The sequence below is a fragment of the Arxiozyma heterogenica genome (genome assembly GCF_036370985.1).
Source record: "Arxiozyma heterogenica strain weizmannii chromosome Unknown scaffold_18, whole genome shotgun sequence".
Classification (NCBI taxonomy): domain Eukaryota; kingdom Fungi; phylum Ascomycota; class Saccharomycetes; order Saccharomycetales; family Saccharomycetaceae; genus Arxiozyma; species Arxiozyma heterogenica.
Window position 1 is genome coordinate 768,769 of NW_027042671.1, and position 19,235 is coordinate 788,003.

Below are 19,235 nucleotides of genomic sequence, written 5' to 3' on the forward strand. Positions count from 1 at the left end.
CTTAGTGGATCTCTAAAAGAAAAAAAAAAGATATCTAAGATACCAAAGAAAGTTGAATGTCTAAAAATTCTGGGGATGTTATGATAACTTTAATCTTAGAGTTCAAAATAACTCGAGGGAGGAATTAAAAAAGTTACTGAGCAAGAGAGAACAGTGTACACTAGATATATGTAGTGAAGAAAAAATAACTTTTCTCTCAAAACTTACTGTAGATTAGGAAAGGACTTTTCTACTTCCTATTTTATAAAAGTAAAAAAAACAATACTGAGATTATTTTTACTATATATTCGAGAGCATGTCTATATGGAGATGATAAAACTATCCTATGTATTTCGTAGATTAATTCACACTAACATTCAACAAAGATTGGATAAAATCCCTTTAAGTGACTACAGAATATTTTCCATTGCAGCTCATATAGATCATGGTAAATCAACATTAAGTGACCGACTATTAGAAATCACCAATGTGATAGCTAAGGATAACAATAATAAACAGGTATTGGATAAGTTGGAAGTAGAAAAAGAAAGAGGCATTACTATCAAAGCTCAAACTTGTACTATGTTTTACAATCAAGGGAAGAAAGATTCTAAGAGCCAAGACTATCTTTTACAATTGATCGATACTCCAGGACACGTAGATTTTAAAGATGAAGTGGTTAGATCATTTGCATCGGTAGATGGAGTTATTTTGTTGGTAGATGCAATAAAGGGGGTACAAGCACAGACTGTAGCTAACTTTAAATTAGCTCAAAATATGAATTTAACTATAGTTCCTGTTATTAATAAAATTGATATTAAGAATTCTCAAGTTGATATAGTAGAACAACAATTAATCCATGAATTAGGATTTGCTCAAGATACAATTGTTAAGATTAGTGCCAAATCGGGGTTAAATGTTAAAGAACATCTATTACCGAAGATTATTGACACAATTCCACCCCCAAAAGGAGAGTTGTTAGACCCTTTTAGAGCATTACTGATTGATTCATGGTATGATCCATATTTAGGTGTGGTGCTATTAACTAAACTAGTAGATGGTAAAATAAAAGTTGGTGATAAAATAATGAGTGGTATTACAAAGAAAAGCTATGACGTTAAAGAACTTGGTATTATGTATCCAAACCAAACCCCGCTTAATCATTTGATCTGCGGACAAGTTGGATATATTATTACAGGAATGAAAAATGTCCAAGACGCTATCCTAGGGGATACGTTAGTATCACAGAGCCATGCTAAGGATACAGTATTATTACCTGCTTTCAAAGAATCAAAACCAATGGTATTTGTGGGTGCATTTCCAGCAGACGGATCTGATTTTAAGGCAATGGATGAAAACATCAACAAGCTGGTTCTAAATGATAGATCGGTTTCATTAAATAGAGAAACTTCTGCCGCTTTAGGAAAAGGATGGAGACTTGGATTCTTAGGTTCATTACATGCGTCTGTATTTAAAGAAAGACTAGAGAAGGAGTATGGCTCAAAATTAATCATTACTCAACCAACAGTGCCGTATTTAGTTCAGTACAGTAGTGATAAGTCAAAGTTGATTACAAATCCATCAGAGTTTCCGGATAATTCTTCAAAACATAGAACAGGCATTAAATCTTTACAAGAGCCTTTTGTTAAAGCAACAATAACAGTTCCAAATAAGTATGTCGGATCTATTATCCAGCTATGTGAAAATAATAGAGGACAACAATTAGATATTAAATATGCTACTGGGATCGATTTGGCTGAATTAATTTATGATTTACCATTGGCGCAATTAATTGATGACTTCTTTGGACAGTTAAAATCCATTTCTAACGGGTTTGCTACATTAGATTATGAATCAAACGGCTTTAAAGAATCTGATATTGTGAAATTAGAATTATTGGTTAATGGTCAAAGTCTTGATGCTCTATCACATGTAGTACATAGATGTCAAGTCCAACATCTCGGTAGAGGATGGGTTAAAAAATTTAAAGAATATATCAGATTACAACAATATGAAGTGGTGATTCAAAGTAGATGTAATGGGAAGATTATTGCCAGAGAAACAATCAAGGCTAGAAGAAAGGATGTCCTAGCTAAATTACATGCCTCTGATGTATCAAGAAGAAAGAAATTGTTGGCCAAACAAAAAGAAGGTAAAAAAAACTTGAAATCAATAGGGAATGTTATGATTTCTCAAGAAGCATATCAAGCTTTCTTACGTAAATAATATTCAAAATTATTTGTATAAAGTTAAGATAGAACTTCCATGTATATATGTAAATAATAATACTCCAAAAAAAATTAAAAAAGAAGAAAGAATGGAATTAATGCATTATTTTACAGACCGATACCATTACAAATATTTTCATCTCTGATATGTATAGGTCTTTACAACTTTAAATATCTTGATGGACTAATACAGTCATGTATGTTTTTGTGTAATTTAGTGTATCTTGCTAGTTATTTGGATTTATGACAACATCGTGCAGAAAGAAACTAGAAGAAAAGAATATGTGTTAATACATCATATAAGCCTTAAGAATATCTATACAATGGTAATAAAAAGTATTATTTGAGTCTTTTATGAGAAATTACACAAAATAAGAATTATTCAGATTAGAAAAGGTCATCTATCTGAAGGAGAGTTTAATTGCATTAAAGAGGGGATAAAAATTTGACTAGCAATGAATATATAACAAACTAGGATATTTAATCTCACTATTATTTTGTTTTATTATTTTATACTCTTTCAAATATCTTTTCTATATTTTTTGCCTTTCACTATCATTCCAAGATATCATCCAAAGTAATAACACCTGTAAATTTTGGATTTTCAATCTTTGATACAATGCTTCTGGCTACTTGTTGTGTAGATACAGGAGGTTTTATAAATCGATTAATCATATCATATTTTTTTTGGAAAAAAAAATTGATTGCTATAATTCAATACACTTAAGATATCAGAAATTCCATCTCTAATACTACATGAATTCTTTACATTTTCATCAAACATGATTCCTGGTCTTACAAAAATAGATCTAAACAATTTAGGTTTAATATGACTCAACTGCCATTCTGCTTCACGTTTTGATTTGATGTAACCACTTGGGATCAATGGACACCAATCATCTGCAGATATATATGTTAAGGTAGGCAAACACGGCTGATCTTTTACAACATCTGAACTTTTATCTTGCAGCACTTCTTGAAAAGTTTTTCCTAATATCACTGCGCTTTCAGTGTTCATTCTTTTATAAGTAAAGTCTGATGTATTACCTGAACCTTTAGAAACCTCATTAACAATCGATTTATATGATGAATTTTCTAAGAGGATGCCGATAGTATCTACAACATCCGTGGCCTCACTTAAGCGGTGCTTATAAGTGGTAGGATCGAATATATCAGCTGTCTCCCATTTAACCTCTTTCATCCAATTATATGGATATTCTTCTTTATTATAATTAATTGGAAGAGGTGGTTTGCCTGAACGAGACAATGCGGTGACAGATTGAAAGATTCCTGATTGTAGAGCTATCTGACATATTCTTTTACCCAAAAAACCATTCCCCCCAAATACGACCAGTTTTCTGTTTAGTGAAGAATTCATATTCAAACTAATAGTAATTTTCTTTCTATTATACTTATTAGTTTGGATATCTCAGTATATTATATAGTTATAGAGCGATTACTTTGAACATACTTTTTGTGTTTCTTTTCGGTCGTTAATATTCTATATATGCAATTTTGAATAACATCTTGAGTATTTTTCTGTGTATTACTTTTTTTCTTCTAATTAACACGTAAATACAATGAAATGAGTATGTCAAGAAATTTGTGATCTATGCTGAAATTATACATTAATGTTATATTTTCTATATATCATGATAGTATCAATACAGTGGTAAAAACAATTATATACATTAAAAATATATAGCCCTAAAGATTATCAATGCTTTGTCACTTTCAAAAGAAACTTAGAAACAATGCTTAAAGAAAAGATGGTCTTGGCAACATCAAAAACATGAAAAGGCAGAATAATGAAAAGGATCAATCTCCTTATACCTTAACAGATTCAGTTAAAAGAGATTTATTATCTAGATTAACATCGATTTGTTTATAGTTATCCCAAGCAATTCTATATATGAAACTGGGTGCAAACCCACCAATGTTTGTAATATAAATATCAATATTCTCTGGAGGAACATACGCAGTTGTTTTGTTAATGGCATCTAATCTATAGGCAGGATTCATCTTAGGTAGAACTTCATGGGATCCACCAAATTCAACAGACTTCTCTATATTAAATGGATACAACGGAGATAGTTTATAAAGACCAGCAACTGCAAAAACAGGTGTCCTAAATTCACGAGCACATTCACATACAGAGGATACACCCGAGCTAGATGCAATTGATCCACCATTAACAAAGACTGCTTTAGTACCGATGATAACTTTCCCAACCCGAGACATTAATGCAAATACAGCAGAATCTGGGATAATGATTGTTTCAATATCATGTTGTGCTAATTTCTTGGCAAATTCATGTGCATTGTTAGTATTGTTGGGGAACCCCTCAGTGACTAATACTGTAAAAGTTCTATTGGCTTTTTCACGAGCTCTTATTAAAAATTTCAATACTGTTTTAGATTCAGGAGTAGGAGTTAGTAATAATTCATGGTCGTGAATCAAATCAATGGCAATCTGTTGAATACCATCATCTATGTTGGTAAGCTCATCAATTAAATCTTTAATACCTTGAATTGCAATTTGTCTGTAATCTGTTTTAGTCTTTTTATTACGTGATGATAAGATCTTTGTAGTTGGCTTAATCTCTTCTGGTTTTTGTAAAAGGTTAAACATGGATGAAATCAAAGGTTCTGAAGTGGAACTATTATTGTTGTTATTATCATTCAAACCGTTTTTGTTTGCTAGTTCTTGAGCTTCCTCTTCCATTTCATCTCTTAATATTGTAAGCAATCTTCTAATGATGTTACCACATGAAAATGCGGTTGGTTGAGCTTTTTCTAATTGCAAACCTAATTCTCTAAGTTGAGCTATTAATTCATTGACATGTGACCAACGTGCTGCAGACACGAATCTTTTCAATAATTGTAATGTTTCTAATGCGATGTGATATGATCCAACAATTTGTTTTCTTTTTAATTTAGCAATAAACGTGTCTAGTATGATATTAATGTCATTGTTCCCTGTAGTATTGTTATTGTGACTATTTAAAGCATTCAAATTGGAGCTACTTAATTGGGACATTTTACACCGTTGATATTCCTAATGGCTTTGTAATATAATACACATAAATATGCGTATATGTGTTTGTAATGTGCGTACGTATAAGGTTATATTTAGGGTGTGGAATTATTCACGATAATAAGTAGTAAACTCAGAAATGCTATCATAAGTTTGTTTAAGACAAGGATGGCCTTCCTATTGAGATAAGAATTTTCCACTTTGTTGGAGTTTTCTTTTTTTTTTTTTTTTTTTGGTTTTTTTTCTCGTTTGAACTGTTCTCGATGTCTATTTATTGAGGCCCATCTGCATTTCGATAAGAGATGACACATTCATAGACGTAGTACAGATATCACATATATATATCTATATGACGACGATTGTAATTAGTAATCATGACAATCAGATACATCTAATAGTGGTAGTATTGTGCAAATAGAATATAATCATTACCTTCTGTTAGGATGTCTCAATCTAGATGATCTGTATGTTTAATTTCTTTACTTCTTTACTTACTTTCTTGCTTGTTTATATAATCTAGATAAGTATATTTAAGTATGATTTTAGATATCACCATTATATTCTGCCAATAGTCTATTACACTGTAAATTAAGAGCTTTCAATTTTGTTTCATTTGGTGAAAAACTTAAGCCTCTTTCACAAACTACTACAGCTTCTTTATATTGACCCAATTTTAATAGAGAATCAGTTAATCTAATAAAAACATCAGACGTGGTCAACCCTATTCCCAATAATAACTCTAGATCTTGTAATGCATCGATTGGCTTATTAAGTATCAATTCAAGATCAATCTTATGTTTTAACATGAATTGTAATTCTTGTAATTGCAAGGCGAAGGCTTCGTATGAGTTTCTGCTTCTTCTTGACATTTCGATCGCTAATGAAACATTCTTTAGGGCTTCCTTTAATTTTTGCTGTTTCATTTTAGCTAACCCGCTATCAAATAGATTTTTGATTAGTTTTGTAGTATTGTCATTTGGCTTTGGAGTAAAATTGTTGTTGGATTCACCTATTAATGATTTAGTCAATGAATTAATTTGATCAACGTTGATCGAAAATGGTTCATTTGTTTCTTCTGAATCAGATAAAGATATTAATTTAGAATTTTCGTTATACAAAATAGACATTGGGTAGGCTGAAAGTATTAACTAATTGTAATGGTTTCAATTTATTATATTATTATCTAATAAAAGTGGATAAATATAAAAGTTCTTATTAATATTGATTTGAAATAATAACTTATGATTTTTTGAAGCAACAATAAATAATAGTATATATATTTATGTTATTACTAATAACAATGTTTCTGCTATACTTTCTTTTCTCTTTTGCTTATTTGTTACTGCTTCCTTTTGTTATATTTATCTTTTTTATTTTATCTAATTGATTTTCTTTTTATTTATTTATTTATTTTATTTTTTTTTTTTCACTTTTGTCAGCTTATTATAATAAACATGTTATTTTAGGTGTTAAATATTTGTTTGCTGAGTGTTTAGATGCTACGATGATATTTCTTGCTAGTAGAAGAAGAACAGAAGATGATGATAGGATTAAGAGTCGAAACCAAGATGGTTCTTGCTGCTGTCATTGTTGTACAAATAAAATTACACTATAATGAAATGTTTATATTGGTTGTACAGCGAATGGACAAAAGTAAGAATGTCGTAGTTATGAACTTGTATGGGTAAATTAAAAGTGTAGAATAAACATTTGATATTAAATACACATGTACTTCCATATATATATATATATATAGAGACATGTTTATCCTTTAATTATATTATGTTATACTATATGTATATAGATATATAGTTAGATGTTAACAAATAAAAAAATAAAGAAAGAAAGAGATGAAATGAAAAAAGGAGAAAGAAGATGAAGAATAAAAGATATTATAATTATAACAACAGTAATAATAATTATCAAAATTACCAATTTGTTTCTATATTTACTTGTTCATGATTACTATTATTATCATTATTATCATTATTATTATTATCAATATTCTTATAAATCAGCATCATCTTCATCTGGTAATGGTAAAGCAGTAGCTTGTTCCATTTCTTGTTGGTATTGTTGCATTAATTGTTCATCAACTTGGACTTCTGGTGGAGCCAAAGCTGGAGAAGCAACGAATTCTAGTTGTGGGTTACCAGCTAATTTTCTAGCCAACCATAAGAATGGTTTTTCGAAGTTGTAATTGGACTTGGCAGAGATATCGTAGTATTGTAGGTTCTTCTTTCTGTGGAAAGTAATGGTCTTAGCCTTGACTTTTCTTTCTTTGACATCAACTTTATTACCACAAAGGACGATTGGAATGTTTTCACAGACACGAACTAAATCTCTGTGCCAGTTTGGAACATTCTTGTAAGTGATTCTAGAGGTGACATCGAACATTATAATAGCACATTGGGCGTTAATGTAGTAACCGTCTCTTAAACCACCGAATTTTTCTTGACCAGCAGTATCCCAACAGTCAAATTTGATTTCACCAAAGTTAGTATAGAAGGATAATGGGTGGACTTCAACACCGATAGTGGCAATATATTTCTTTTCGAATTCACCAGTCAAATGTCTCTTGACGAAAGTGGTCTTACCGGTACCACCATCACCGACAAGGACTAACTTGAAAGTTGGAACTTCACCTTGAGCTGGGGCTGGAGCAGACATTATATATTCGGTCTATATAGATGTGTATGTGCGTTATCCTTTAAAGTGGTGTCAAGAAAGGAAAAACTTTCAATAGAACAAGACCACAAATAATATATATAGCTAAGGCCAGTAAAAATAGTAAGGAGAGTTGATAAGGAATGCAGACTAGAGTAAAAGAATCAAAATGAAAATATAAAAAAAAAAAAGGAAAAAAAAGAAAAAAGAAAAGGAAAAGAGTGTTATTCACTTTAGTTTTGACTACAAGTTTAGAATCGACAGACAGGGATAAAGCTGGAAAATCAAGTTTATAAAATTTTTCTGTATTTCTGCAGTTTTAAAGTCTTTTTGGTAAGCAAAAATTTTCAACTCATCGCTGCAATCAAAGAAAATAAAATAACGAAAAAAAAAAAAAAAAAGAAAAGAAGAGAAAAAAACAAGAGACCAATTTCAGGGTAACTAGTCACGTGCACAACTTTTCTAAAAAAAATTAAAAAAAATAAAAAAAAGAAAAGAAACCAAAAAAAAACTTTTTTTTGTAATTTGTTTTTTTTTATTTTTTTTTTCTGGGTGCTTCAAAATGAAAAAAAAGAGAGAGAAATCTGTCCTTATAATTAATTTATGAGAGACCTCTTATCACTATTTTAGGGTTTAATTAGTGTGATTTGACCTGTTTTCCTATTTCCTGTTTAGGAAAAGTTATTAAGTTCTGAATCGGTTCGTACCTTCATCGCTTATTAAGAAAACATTCATTGACAATTGCATACATATATACATATATACATATATACATGTATGTATACAGATATATATATATATATATATATATATATAAACAATATGGGTTTGTGTTTGTTTTATAATATCTTTCGAATTAACGTTAAAAATATAGTATTTCTGAATTGTTTAATCCTTTGATTGCAATCAAGTAGTTTGCTCAAAGTCATCCAAACATACATACATACATACATACATACATGTAATAGCATCATAAGATATGTGGATATATTTTGATAATACCAATAACAGTAATATTAGAAATAATAATAATAATAATAATAATAATAATAATAATAATAATAATAATAATAATAATGGCACATTTAATGTATTAGTAGAATCACATGGACAGTGTTATGAAAACATTCCAATGCTTTTAGTCCTTTGGGTTATATATTGTGCACTTGGTATACTTATTATCAGTTCTTTAACTACAATATATCTATCCATTACACATAAACCGGAACTGAATCATGAAACAGATCTGGAGAAACAAAAGGATACACTTATAGAGAAATGATATTGTCATGTTAATAGTTTTAAATTTTTTTTCCTAGTGACTTTTCCCAATCCCATACATGATAGACTAACCTGAATCAGTATAGCTAATACTTAATAATTAATAATTAACTCATCATCTTTTCTTCATGAATTAGCATAAATTATGCATATACACACATACGTACATATATATATATATATATAGGCTTAATTAATTATCTAATTATAATGGAAGTTAAAATTTACGTTTTTTATATTTCTCAGTTTCTTCTGATTTAATATACCTTCGTTTAGAATCTTTAACTGCACTGTGTGATACCATAATATGGCTAGTATTATTGTTATTATTATTGTAGTAGATTTGATATTTAGGTATAGTATTGGCCCATAAGGATAGAATTAGGGGAGGCGGTAACATACCTATTTTATTGGAGACAATATCACCACCTTCATACACTTCATTTCTATCTCTTTTAGAGAGATCTTGGTTTATGGGTCTATTAAGTATATTTCCCGTGTCATTTTGATTAGCACGCTGTGGTAATCTCGATTGTTTAATAGAATCACCGATGTCGAATCTATTACTCTTTATGAAAATCTTAGAAAACCCTGGCGACCCATCGTATAACGTAGATAGTATATGATCTTGTTTATAAATATTGTTTCTTTCATATCTGTAATTTTTAAACAATTCATGATTCAGTTCTTTATCAAATAATTTTTTGATTCTTCTATTCTTTTTCTTCTCTCTGTTTGATAATGGATGTATTATAATTTTTTTAGATGGCAAACCTTCACTATGTTTATTATTTTTATTATTCTTACTGTTCTTATTTTGTTTACTAATCGATGATGACGATGGTTTGCCGTATTTCGAACATACATGTTTATTTCTATAGTAATCAGATGTAACCTTTAAATGGTTCTTGCCAATAAGATGTGATTTTCTAACACTTAATGTATCGTGAGTTAAATATGAATGGCAATATTCACAGTAATAACGGACCATATCCTTTTCTTAACTTGCTCTCTTGTTATCTATTCTGCGTTTTGTGTTGATAAGTTGTTTCCCCCCTCCCTTATTATACAGTCTTTATATGACTAATCGGTGATTTGACGTTAGTTGTTTGTTGTCTTTTGTAGGTTACTTCTGTTTTGGCTTTCTTCTACAATAATGTTTTTCTATATTATAAAGAAAAAAACCCAAAAAGAAAAAGAAAAAGAAAAAGAAAAAGAAAAAAATAGCCATATGAAATACAAACATACACACACATACACACACACACACACATATATATATATATATGTATATTATTGGATAGTAGGCCTATATGCATGTATGTGTGTGATCTATATATGCTGTTTAGATTAGGTTAATACTTGGACGTTGTCACCCTGGAAATGCATCATCAAACTGTATATAGTATATAGAAAGTCTGTTTTAAGATTTAGTAAAACAAACAACATAAATATGATTCATTAAATATCTGGGCTGTTCTCTGCGCAATTATTTTTCTACCTTGTCTTATTCATTCATTTGGAAAAGAAGAGAGAATATAAAGATATATATGTATATAGATATGAACAGTATGCCAATGTATATCTATGTTTATAGATATAGATATATATATATGTATGTATGTATGTATGTATGCGTACTAATTAGCGGCATCACCTTGTGTGATAACAGAGGTTTTTCTATTGTTGTTACTCTTTCTCGGGGTTTTCGTTTCTTTTTTTTTACTTTTCTTTTTGTTTTTCTCTTAGATATCTTTCCTCTTACCACATTTTGTCTTTTTTTGTGACTAAGCATCCGTTATCTGTTATCTATCCATCTATCCATCTATCTATAAATTTATAAATTTATAAATTAGCAACTATATACAAGAATATATGGAATATATCATTGTTATTTTTTTTTATATTTACTAATATTAAATAGTATTTTTTTTCTTCTTCTATTCAATACTTTCATTCTCATATTTGTTCATGGATCTCAGGGAGGCAAGTCATATATTATCATGAAAATGTCTTTTATTAAAATTTTATCATTATATCTGTTTGTACTGTTCGATGTAGTCATCTCATATCCGTTGAATTTCAATGTGCTAGATGAACATACTGAGAATAGTCATAATTATCATCATCGTTATTTCAATAAAGTCTTTATTGAAGGTAATTTACCTCAACACAATATAGATATCACACCTATCGATCGAACACCTTCTTTGACTCCAGATATAAAATATGCAGTCCATGGAGAAAACGGCGTCCTGAGTTCAGATTTACAATTCTGTAATAATCTTGTGATAGATAAAATAATCAAATTGTATCCAAACGCCAATGCAGCAGATATGGCCGTCACGTTGACTCTCTGTATAGGTATGGTCAATTTTTTCAATAGTGGGATAGGTGGTGGTGGATATTTAGTAATGCACGACCATTCTACAAAGACAAATATTCATCTTGATTTTAGAGAGCTATCACCGTTGAAATCAGATCCTTCACTATATAAAGATAATGACTGGAATACAAAAGTTGGTGGGCTCGCTATTGCTACTCCTGGTGAACTGTTGGGGTTATATGAACTGTTTAGATTAAAAGGGTCAGGTAGCGTTAAGTGGTCTGAATTGTTGAAACCTATCATTGATTTGGGTAATCAAGGTTGGGAAGTCGACGAAATCCTGGGTGCCACTCTGAAGATTTATGAACCTATATTTACTTCCATGTCTGAAACTTGGTTTTTTGTCTTAAATTCAACTGGTAATGGGGTTTTGAAACAAGGTGATTGGATAAAAAGGCCTAATTTGGCTCATACGTTACAAATGCTGGCTCAAAATGAATCTGTAGCCCCATTTTATGATCCAAATGGTCCCTTAGTGAAATCAATGGTTCAAAGTGTACAAAACTCCGGAGGAATTATAACAGGTGAAGATTTTCAAAATTATAGAGTACATCAGACAGATCCCTTGACCGTTAAAATCAAGTGTTTAGATTCCTCTATTAGTGGTGGATTGACTGTGGTTACAAGTAGTGGTTCAAGTTCTGGCGCAGCATTAGTTTCAGCACTGAAAATAATGGATCATTTCCCTGACGCAATGGGTGGAGATTATTCAGACGAAACAAATTTCTATCTTATCGAGACTATGAAATGGATGGGAAGTGCAAGGAGTAGACTTGGAGACTATCAAACGCACCAGTTGCCAGATAGAATATTGCAAGTACTGCATGATCAATGGAGTGACCAAGCTTACCAATCAATCCAAAATCAAACAGAATGGGATCCACTAAATAATGTTCTGAAATTTCATACCATGTCGAATTATACAGATTATCAACCAGAGTATAAGATGAATGAACCTCATGGTACGGCACATATAAGTATCATTGACCATCATGGTAATGCTGTCTCATTGACTACCACTATTAATTTGTTATTCGGATCCTTAGTGCATGATCCTGGAACTGGGGTAATCTTTAATAATGAAATGGATGATTTTGCTCAAGAATCCAAAAGCAACAGTTTTGAGTTGGCTCCATCAATATACAATTTGATTGAGCCATTGAAAAGACCGTTGTCATCCACGGCCCCTACTATAGTTTTGAATGAATTAGGCATGCCAGATTTGGTCATTGGTGCCTCTGGTGGTTCCCGTATCACTACAGCTATCTTACAGAGTCTAATTAGATTATATTGGTATAAGATGCCACTCTTAGAGACAATTGCATATCCAAGAGTCCATCATCAATTGTTGCCAGATCATGTAGAAGTAGAAAATATATCAATGATAGGAAAGGGAACTATAGCCAAACTAAAGGAGATGGGCTACGCAGTTATAGAGCAAGTACCAAAGAGTGTGGTTAATGCCATTAAAAGAGATCGTTTCGGATGGATCGGTGTAAGTGATTATTGGAGGAAACGTGGGATGTCACAAGGATATTAATAGGAGAAAGAATGAATATGAAATCAATCGGTTAGCTCGGATTTTTTAAAAGTAATTGCTATTCTAACTATACCCATTGTGAAAGAAAGTATATCTTTAAGAATTTTCATATCTCATAATAGATTTTTCTATCCTTTTTTGGTTTTTTTATTGATGTATGTTTGTGTATGTGTATTTATTTATATCTTTCTCTCTTAAGAATTCTCTATATAATGTTGGAATCGTGGTAAACTATTATTAATTGTTATTAACTATTATTCTTCTCTTATCTTTGCCGTACATAAACCATTCAGTAGTGGTCGCTACGCAATAAATTAGTTGAAAAGAAGACTGAGTAATCTCTTCCTTTCTCATTTTTCCACTGTTTATAGAAATTATTTCCAACAAAATAAGACTACACACAAACACCTATATTTCTTTTTCTTCTAATGGTTTGTAAAGTTTGTGTCTTAAAAACCCTAATATTTGTCAGGTTATTTTTTTATTTTTTCAGAAAAATCATTGAGGGTTGGGGGAAAAATAAAAAAAAATAAAACGACAATTTTATAGAGTAGAAATTTGGTTGTTGTGGTTGAAATCTAAATTCCCTAATCCGAGATTTGTGCATGAAATATAAAATATTTAAACTGCACTATTTTTTTTGTTGAGTTTAAGTTGTGTAAGGTATATACAACCATACGGTTATTATTGATGCTTTGAAACAAGGTGCCGGGTTAATGTTGGTTTCTGTTTTATCGTTTTATATTTTTTTTAGATTGACTTAAACGATACTAAATGGAAAGTCAATAGAGAACAAAACAGAAATAAAAACAGAAACAAGAACAAAATGCCATCCTTATTTAAAAGAATATCCTTTGAAGTTGCTGGTCAAGCAAATGAAAGAACTTTGACTTTATCTTCTGGTTCCAACAACGGACACTATATCTCCTTGCGTCCTCTTTTGAATCCATCCACACCGGAAGAAAAGGAGTTCCCTTGGGAATGGGCTTTTGCTGGTACTAACGACACAGTGGAAGTAAACAATAAGGAAAATGGTTGTCAACAGATCTTCGATTTTGGGTTCGATGCAAATGTTTATCTTCAAACACCTAATACCCATAGAGGTCCAGTTGATACATTTTGGGCAACTTGGGAATCTGGTTTGTTAAAAGAAACTGGTACTGTTTACCCATTTGGTAAGGATAAAGATGGTGTTGATTTTGTTGAATTGTGGCAACCTATTGATGCTCAAAGAGACGAGTTTGTCATGCAAGATAAAGCAGAATCTAAGGGTAGATCTGTTACTTTCAAAGTTGATAACGACCAATTTTATGGTTTGGTAGTCGTGGTTGGTAGATGGGCTCAAGGTGTCTTGGCACAAAAAGGTAAGTCCACTACTAAGGGTTTGAACTTTATTCGATCTGTAGAAACTGTTAGTGGTGAGATCAAGAACTTAATACAGTTTGGTTCTGATGTCAGTAAATTCCCATCTTTTTTCGCTAGTGTCAAGAAGAGCGACAAAGTTGAAGTTAATGGTTTAACTTGGGATGTTATTGAAGCTTATTTCTAACAAGAAAAGCAGAAATAAAAAAAAAAAACAAGGGTTGCGTTATTTTTGTTAGGAATAACAATACTATCAGTATTTTACAATTGATTTTTGTCATTTAATTGTAATATCCACGAATATTGTGAATCATATATAAATGATAGATCTTATAATGATAAATAAATATAGATGTTATTGATAACTATTCAGAGTTTTTAGTTGAGTTATATATATATATATATATAAGTATAACGAACCTATAGTTAAATAAGAAATAATATATTTTATTTTATTTGTGATAATTAGTTTTATCTTTCAAAAAGTTTGAGTATGTGATCTTACCTATCTTCACGTAGATTTTTAAAAAAAAAAAGATGAAAATATTTATATAAAAAAATATTATATACAAATATTATCATAAAATATTATAAAAATAGTATTGATAGCATATTCAATATTGTAAAACTCCTATTTCTGGTATATTAATTTCATGTCAATATTTGACAATTAACAGCTACTCAATTAAATACACATATATTTTTAACTAATAAAAATAAATTGATTCATTGAATATGCATTATTTAGAAGGTACTTATTTTTTTCCTGCACAGACTTTTTTATAATGACTAATCTTTATAATTTAGATAAGTTGGAAATTCCACTTTGATTACAGTTTCAGAAAGTGTATGTATTATTTCTATGTTAAACTTTTTTGCTATTTTTATAATTTTTGGAATTAAAAAAGACATTTATATTGTGATCTATTTGCTACTGTATGAAAATAATATAAGTTTTTGTTTATTGTTTTATGCTCCTAGCTTTAAATATACTCATGCTTACTTTTTTGTTTTTAGAAAAAGAAAATTATATATATAATATACCATAACAATGATATCAAAAATCTAGTGATGTATGTCTAGTTGGACTGTGTTATTAAAAAAAGACAATTGTTTTTATCCATATTTATTGAAAAAATAATAGATGTGCTTGGACAAGGTTGTTAGAAAAATATGTTTTAGTTATTCTTTTGTTTTAGTAATTGATTTTAAAGATTGTTGGTTTTGATAATACTAAAGCAAGAATAAGCCGTGTGATTAATAGTTTGGTAATAATATTTCTTCTATAGTTATTTTGACTTATTGCAAGAATTAACTAAGAATTTATACAAGTTGTGTAAATATAAACACGATGAGATTTGCTTTTTTTTAATTATTATTGAAAAAATAATAAAGGCTTATCTCTAAATATATTTATGTTTTCTTGAATAAAAAATTTTAGAATATTTAATTAACTATTATATGTATAATATACCAAATTTACATAATAAAAGTTGATATATTTTAACAAACTTTAGAAGAAACAGTTTCTTGTACCTAAAAAGAAAAAAAAAAGAAAAATTGTGAAGTTAGTAATATCCAGAAACTTAAAGAAGAAGTTTGTTCCATTGGTTTAAAAAAACATTTTGTATTCTGAAATAATTGAATAAGAGCAAGTCAGTATAAGAAAATGAGAATAGCAATAGAATTTGTTATTCTTGGCAAAGAAAAAAATGCTATTAGAATTTATGGTTTTTTTACGAATCATTTGTATTGGTGGATGAAAAAAATGACCATACTTATTGATACATGAAAAGGACTAACAGACCAAAGAACTATAAAAATATTCAATACAAAATATTTATTAAACTTAATTTGTGTATATGTTGACTTTCTTGAGTTGCAAATTGTTGCTAGTTCATTTCCACATTATTAAAAGTTTACTAGAAATGCTATAACTTTTGAAATTTTTTATTGATATTTCTCTTCAGTATTGAATATTTATAACTCTTTATAATGTAAGGGTATGATATATTTACCATTTTTAGTATTTGAAAACCAAAAAAAAGAAGTTCTGGAGTTTTTATTTTTAGGAAATAGTTATGATAATTTCTATTTAGTAAGTACATTTCGTTTTCCAGCACTATTTCTATAAAATTTAAAAAATAAAGAGCAAAAGGAACATCGACTGAATTCCTCAGACTAAACTTATACACACATTTTTCAAAATAGATGGTTTGTTAAGTTTTTGGGTTATTTCCATTTGTTTTATTTTTCACAGGTGAACTCACCAAGGAAGGGTGATCCACTAAATAATATTAATATTTTATTAAGTACACATTGATAATAGATCTTAGTAAATGTTTTAAAATTTTTATTCATTTCAAATCTTGTATTGGAGTAAGGAACTATTTATTAGTAATTTCTTCTTTAGATTCTTTTCGGAAAGAAAAAGTTTATTCATTTTCAAACGTTTCTTTATGAATTTTGAATACAACTAACGAAATACAAAAATTTCAAACGATTTAAAATTTAATAGGATTGTAGCTATTATATAATCAAAACTCTGTTTGTTATTAGACATATTTATGTGAGAAATTAGAAATATTTTCAAAAATATGATCAATAGTAGAATATTACAAAATATATGCTATTATTACATATTAAATAAATATAGTGATAAAATGATTTAAAAATAATATAGTCACTACCATTTGACTTATAAGAACATTTAAATTTCACACATATCATTGAAATGCAAAAATTATAGGAAATCAATATATATTGGCTATAAATTAAATATTTTTATATTCCAACACTAAATTTCCTAAATTATTTCAAATAAGTCATGGCTAATCTAGGGTATGGTTAAGATTAAAAATTATTTGTTGGTGATATTCAAAATATATGACAAATTGATTTTAGATCTGTTGGTTTTCGCAGTAATGCTATAAGAAATTAATTTTTTCAAAGTCAAAAAGGATAGTATAAGTCTATAATTTGAAACTAGTAAAACTTCATTAAGGTTAATCAACTGTTTGATAATCTTTTTAAAACTTAAAAAAATTCTGTTTTAGATAGAGACCATTAAGATATTAAAACTAAAGAAATTTACCATAATCCAAACTGTAAAATTTATGGATCATACTTTTTTTATCAATATAGCTCTCTAAAGATATATACTTTAAAGTCAATTACTTCATTAACAAGCAGTATGTTAGTATAAGAGGGTAATAATAAACTATAAAAAATTCTAATGGCTTAAAATTGGCAAATATTTTCAGGTCTTCTACCTTTTGAGAAAAATAAAAAAGTCAATAAAAAATTTAAACTTGTTTTTTTTATTTATCTCTTTTTCTAAACTAACTTTAGTAACCCTTATTTTTATGATACGCAAACTACAAGCTATTCACAACGAAACTTTAATAATAATAATAAAATAGATCCATACAGACCATAAATTCATTCCATATGGCTCAATGGGATATTGAAACTGACTAACTACACAATTTTATGCAAACCAACTTTACTGGATAAAGAGGTAGATGTAAATAGATACAAACTTTATGAATATGGAAAATAAGGATGCTTTGTTGATTAAAAAGTTTACAATATCATCTAAAGTGACACCATTAAATATACTTCATAACACGTGATATTGCAATTCCATACTAAAAATGAAGGGTGCGAGGTTCGAACTCGCGCGGACACCGTCCAACAGATCTTAAGTCTGCCGCCTTAGACCACTCGGCCAACCCTCCGGAACATCCTGTTTTCTTTCGCAGAATAGGATAAATAATTACTATGATTAAAGAATTGAGGTGCAGTTCTAATTCACTAGTGCACCTAGATTAATGTAATAAATTTTAGGGTTTAAATCAGTCAGATCATTAATGTACTAATCTGAATAATCGATCGAGCTCCAGAAAACACATAAAAGGACAACATTTTCTGGAGATAAAAGATCATCTTCCATAACCGTTTCTTGTAAATAATTTATATATTATATATAAACATAAATAGAACAACAAGCAAGTAGCAAGAAGTAACTTCGAATAAATATTTCAGCTCGATAAAAAGCTGCTCAATATATATGACCGTTTTAGTAATTATATTATCGACTATATTTGATTACTGTCTTGATTATTTGAATAACTGTTAATATTATTTGCGCTTTCCCGAAATATACAAAAGAATTTGACCATTTCATATTATGGCAGAGGATGTTATAGTTTGGACTTAGGACCAATTTTTTTAACAGTACTATTGAACGAATAGTAAGGGCAATAACAAATATATAAGAACGTTATATATATCTAGGAGAATTAAACGATTATTGCTTGTTCTTTTTTGTATTATACAATGTGCTACATATTTATAAATCAACCAAACATATAAATTTAGATACCAAGATACTGGTCCTTTATATATGAACTATGGGTTGATAGTTTCTTATTTGAGGTTCTGTAACGACTGTCACCGTAGATACATTTCTCCTTAATTAGCTATTTAATGTTTCATGAATGTTTCATTTTGTTACATAGTATTCAACAATCATGTGGGATTTATCAACAAACCCTAAGTCCTATAGATCCAAACTAGAACTTTTCTTGACAATCATCACAAAACCCTAACAATATTTTTATAATCATAATATCAAGGTTGATCTACAACAGAGGACAACAAGATTTTCCGATGTAGTGTAACGGCTATCACATCACGCTTTCACCGTGGAGACCGGGGTTCGACTCCCCGCATCGGAGTGTACTTTACGATG

The 19,235-nt window shown here is 29.4% G+C and overlaps 8 protein-coding genes and 2 non-coding genes across 10 annotated transcripts; 4 read left to right on the forward strand and 6 right to left on the reverse strand.

Moving 5' to 3' along the window:
- Positions 1–303: 303 nt before the first annotated feature.
- On the forward strand, positions 304–2,205 carry GUF1 (GTPase GUF1; the record flags this gene model as incomplete). The annotated part of the gene is made up of 1 exon (XM_064858751.1): positions 304–2,205. The coding sequence occupies one exon, from the start codon at positions 304–306 to the stop codon at positions 2,203–2,205; it is 1,902 nt and encodes a 633-aa protein (XP_064714574.1).
- A 678-nt stretch (positions 2,206–2,883) lies between these two features.
- On the reverse strand, positions 2,884–3,585 carry COQ11 (ubiquinone biosynthesis protein COQ11; the record flags this gene model as incomplete). The annotated part of the gene is made up of 1 exon (XM_064858752.1): positions 2,884–3,585. The coding sequence occupies one exon, from the start codon at positions 3,583–3,585 to the stop codon at positions 2,884–2,886; it is 702 nt and encodes a 233-aa protein (XP_064714575.1).
- Positions 3,586–4,034: 449 nt separating this feature from the next.
- On the reverse strand, positions 4,035–5,246 carry GCD7 (translation initiation factor eIF2B subunit beta; the record flags this gene model as incomplete). Its single annotated transcript, XM_064858753.1, has 1 exon — positions 4,035–5,246. The coding sequence occupies one exon, from the start codon at positions 5,244–5,246 to the stop codon at positions 4,035–4,037; it is 1,212 nt and encodes a 403-aa protein (XP_064714576.1).
- A 539-nt stretch (positions 5,247–5,785) lies between these two features.
- SEC72 (Sec63 complex subunit SEC72) lies at positions 5,786–6,370 on the reverse strand (the record flags this gene model as incomplete). Its single annotated transcript, XM_064858754.1, has 1 exon — positions 5,786–6,370. One exon carries the CDS (start codon positions 6,368–6,370, stop codon positions 5,786–5,788), a length of 585 nt encoding a protein of 194 aa, XP_064714577.1.
- Positions 6,371–7,250: 880 nt separating this feature from the next.
- Positions 7,251–7,913, reverse strand: GSP1 (Ran GTPase GSP1; the record flags this gene model as incomplete). Its single annotated transcript, XM_064858755.1, has 1 exon — positions 7,251–7,913. One exon carries the CDS (start codon positions 7,911–7,913, stop codon positions 7,251–7,253), a length of 663 nt encoding a protein of 220 aa, XP_064714578.1.
- A 1,495-nt stretch (positions 7,914–9,408) lies between these two features.
- YHC1 (Yhc1p) lies at positions 9,409–10,182 on the reverse strand (the record flags this gene model as incomplete). The annotated part of the gene is made up of 1 exon (XM_064858756.1): positions 9,409–10,182. One exon carries the CDS (start codon positions 10,180–10,182, stop codon positions 9,409–9,411), a length of 774 nt encoding a protein of 257 aa, XP_064714579.1.
- Positions 10,183–11,194: 1,012 nt separating this feature from the next.
- ECM38 (gamma-glutamyltransferase) lies at positions 11,195–13,117 on the forward strand (the record flags this gene model as incomplete). The annotated part of the gene is made up of 1 exon (XM_064858757.1): positions 11,195–13,117. The coding sequence occupies one exon, from the start codon at positions 11,195–11,197 to the stop codon at positions 13,115–13,117; it is 1,923 nt and encodes a 640-aa protein (XP_064714580.1).
- An 826-nt stretch (positions 13,118–13,943) lies between these two features.
- On the forward strand, positions 13,944–14,666 carry HRI1 (Hri1p; the record flags this gene model as incomplete). The annotated part of the gene is made up of 1 exon (XM_064858758.1): positions 13,944–14,666. The coding sequence occupies one exon, from the start codon at positions 13,944–13,946 to the stop codon at positions 14,664–14,666; it is 723 nt and encodes a 240-aa protein (XP_064714581.1).
- A 3,470-nt stretch (positions 14,667–18,136) lies between these two features.
- Positions 18,137–18,219, reverse strand: PWA37_002157. Its single transcript has one exon. It is a non-coding gene; the product is annotated as a tRNA-Leu (tRNA).
- Positions 18,220–19,148: 929 nt separating this feature from the next.
- Positions 19,149–19,222, forward strand: PWA37_002158. The gene has a single exon. It is a non-coding gene; the product is annotated as a tRNA-Glu (tRNA).
- Positions 19,223–19,235: the final 13 nt, after the last annotated feature.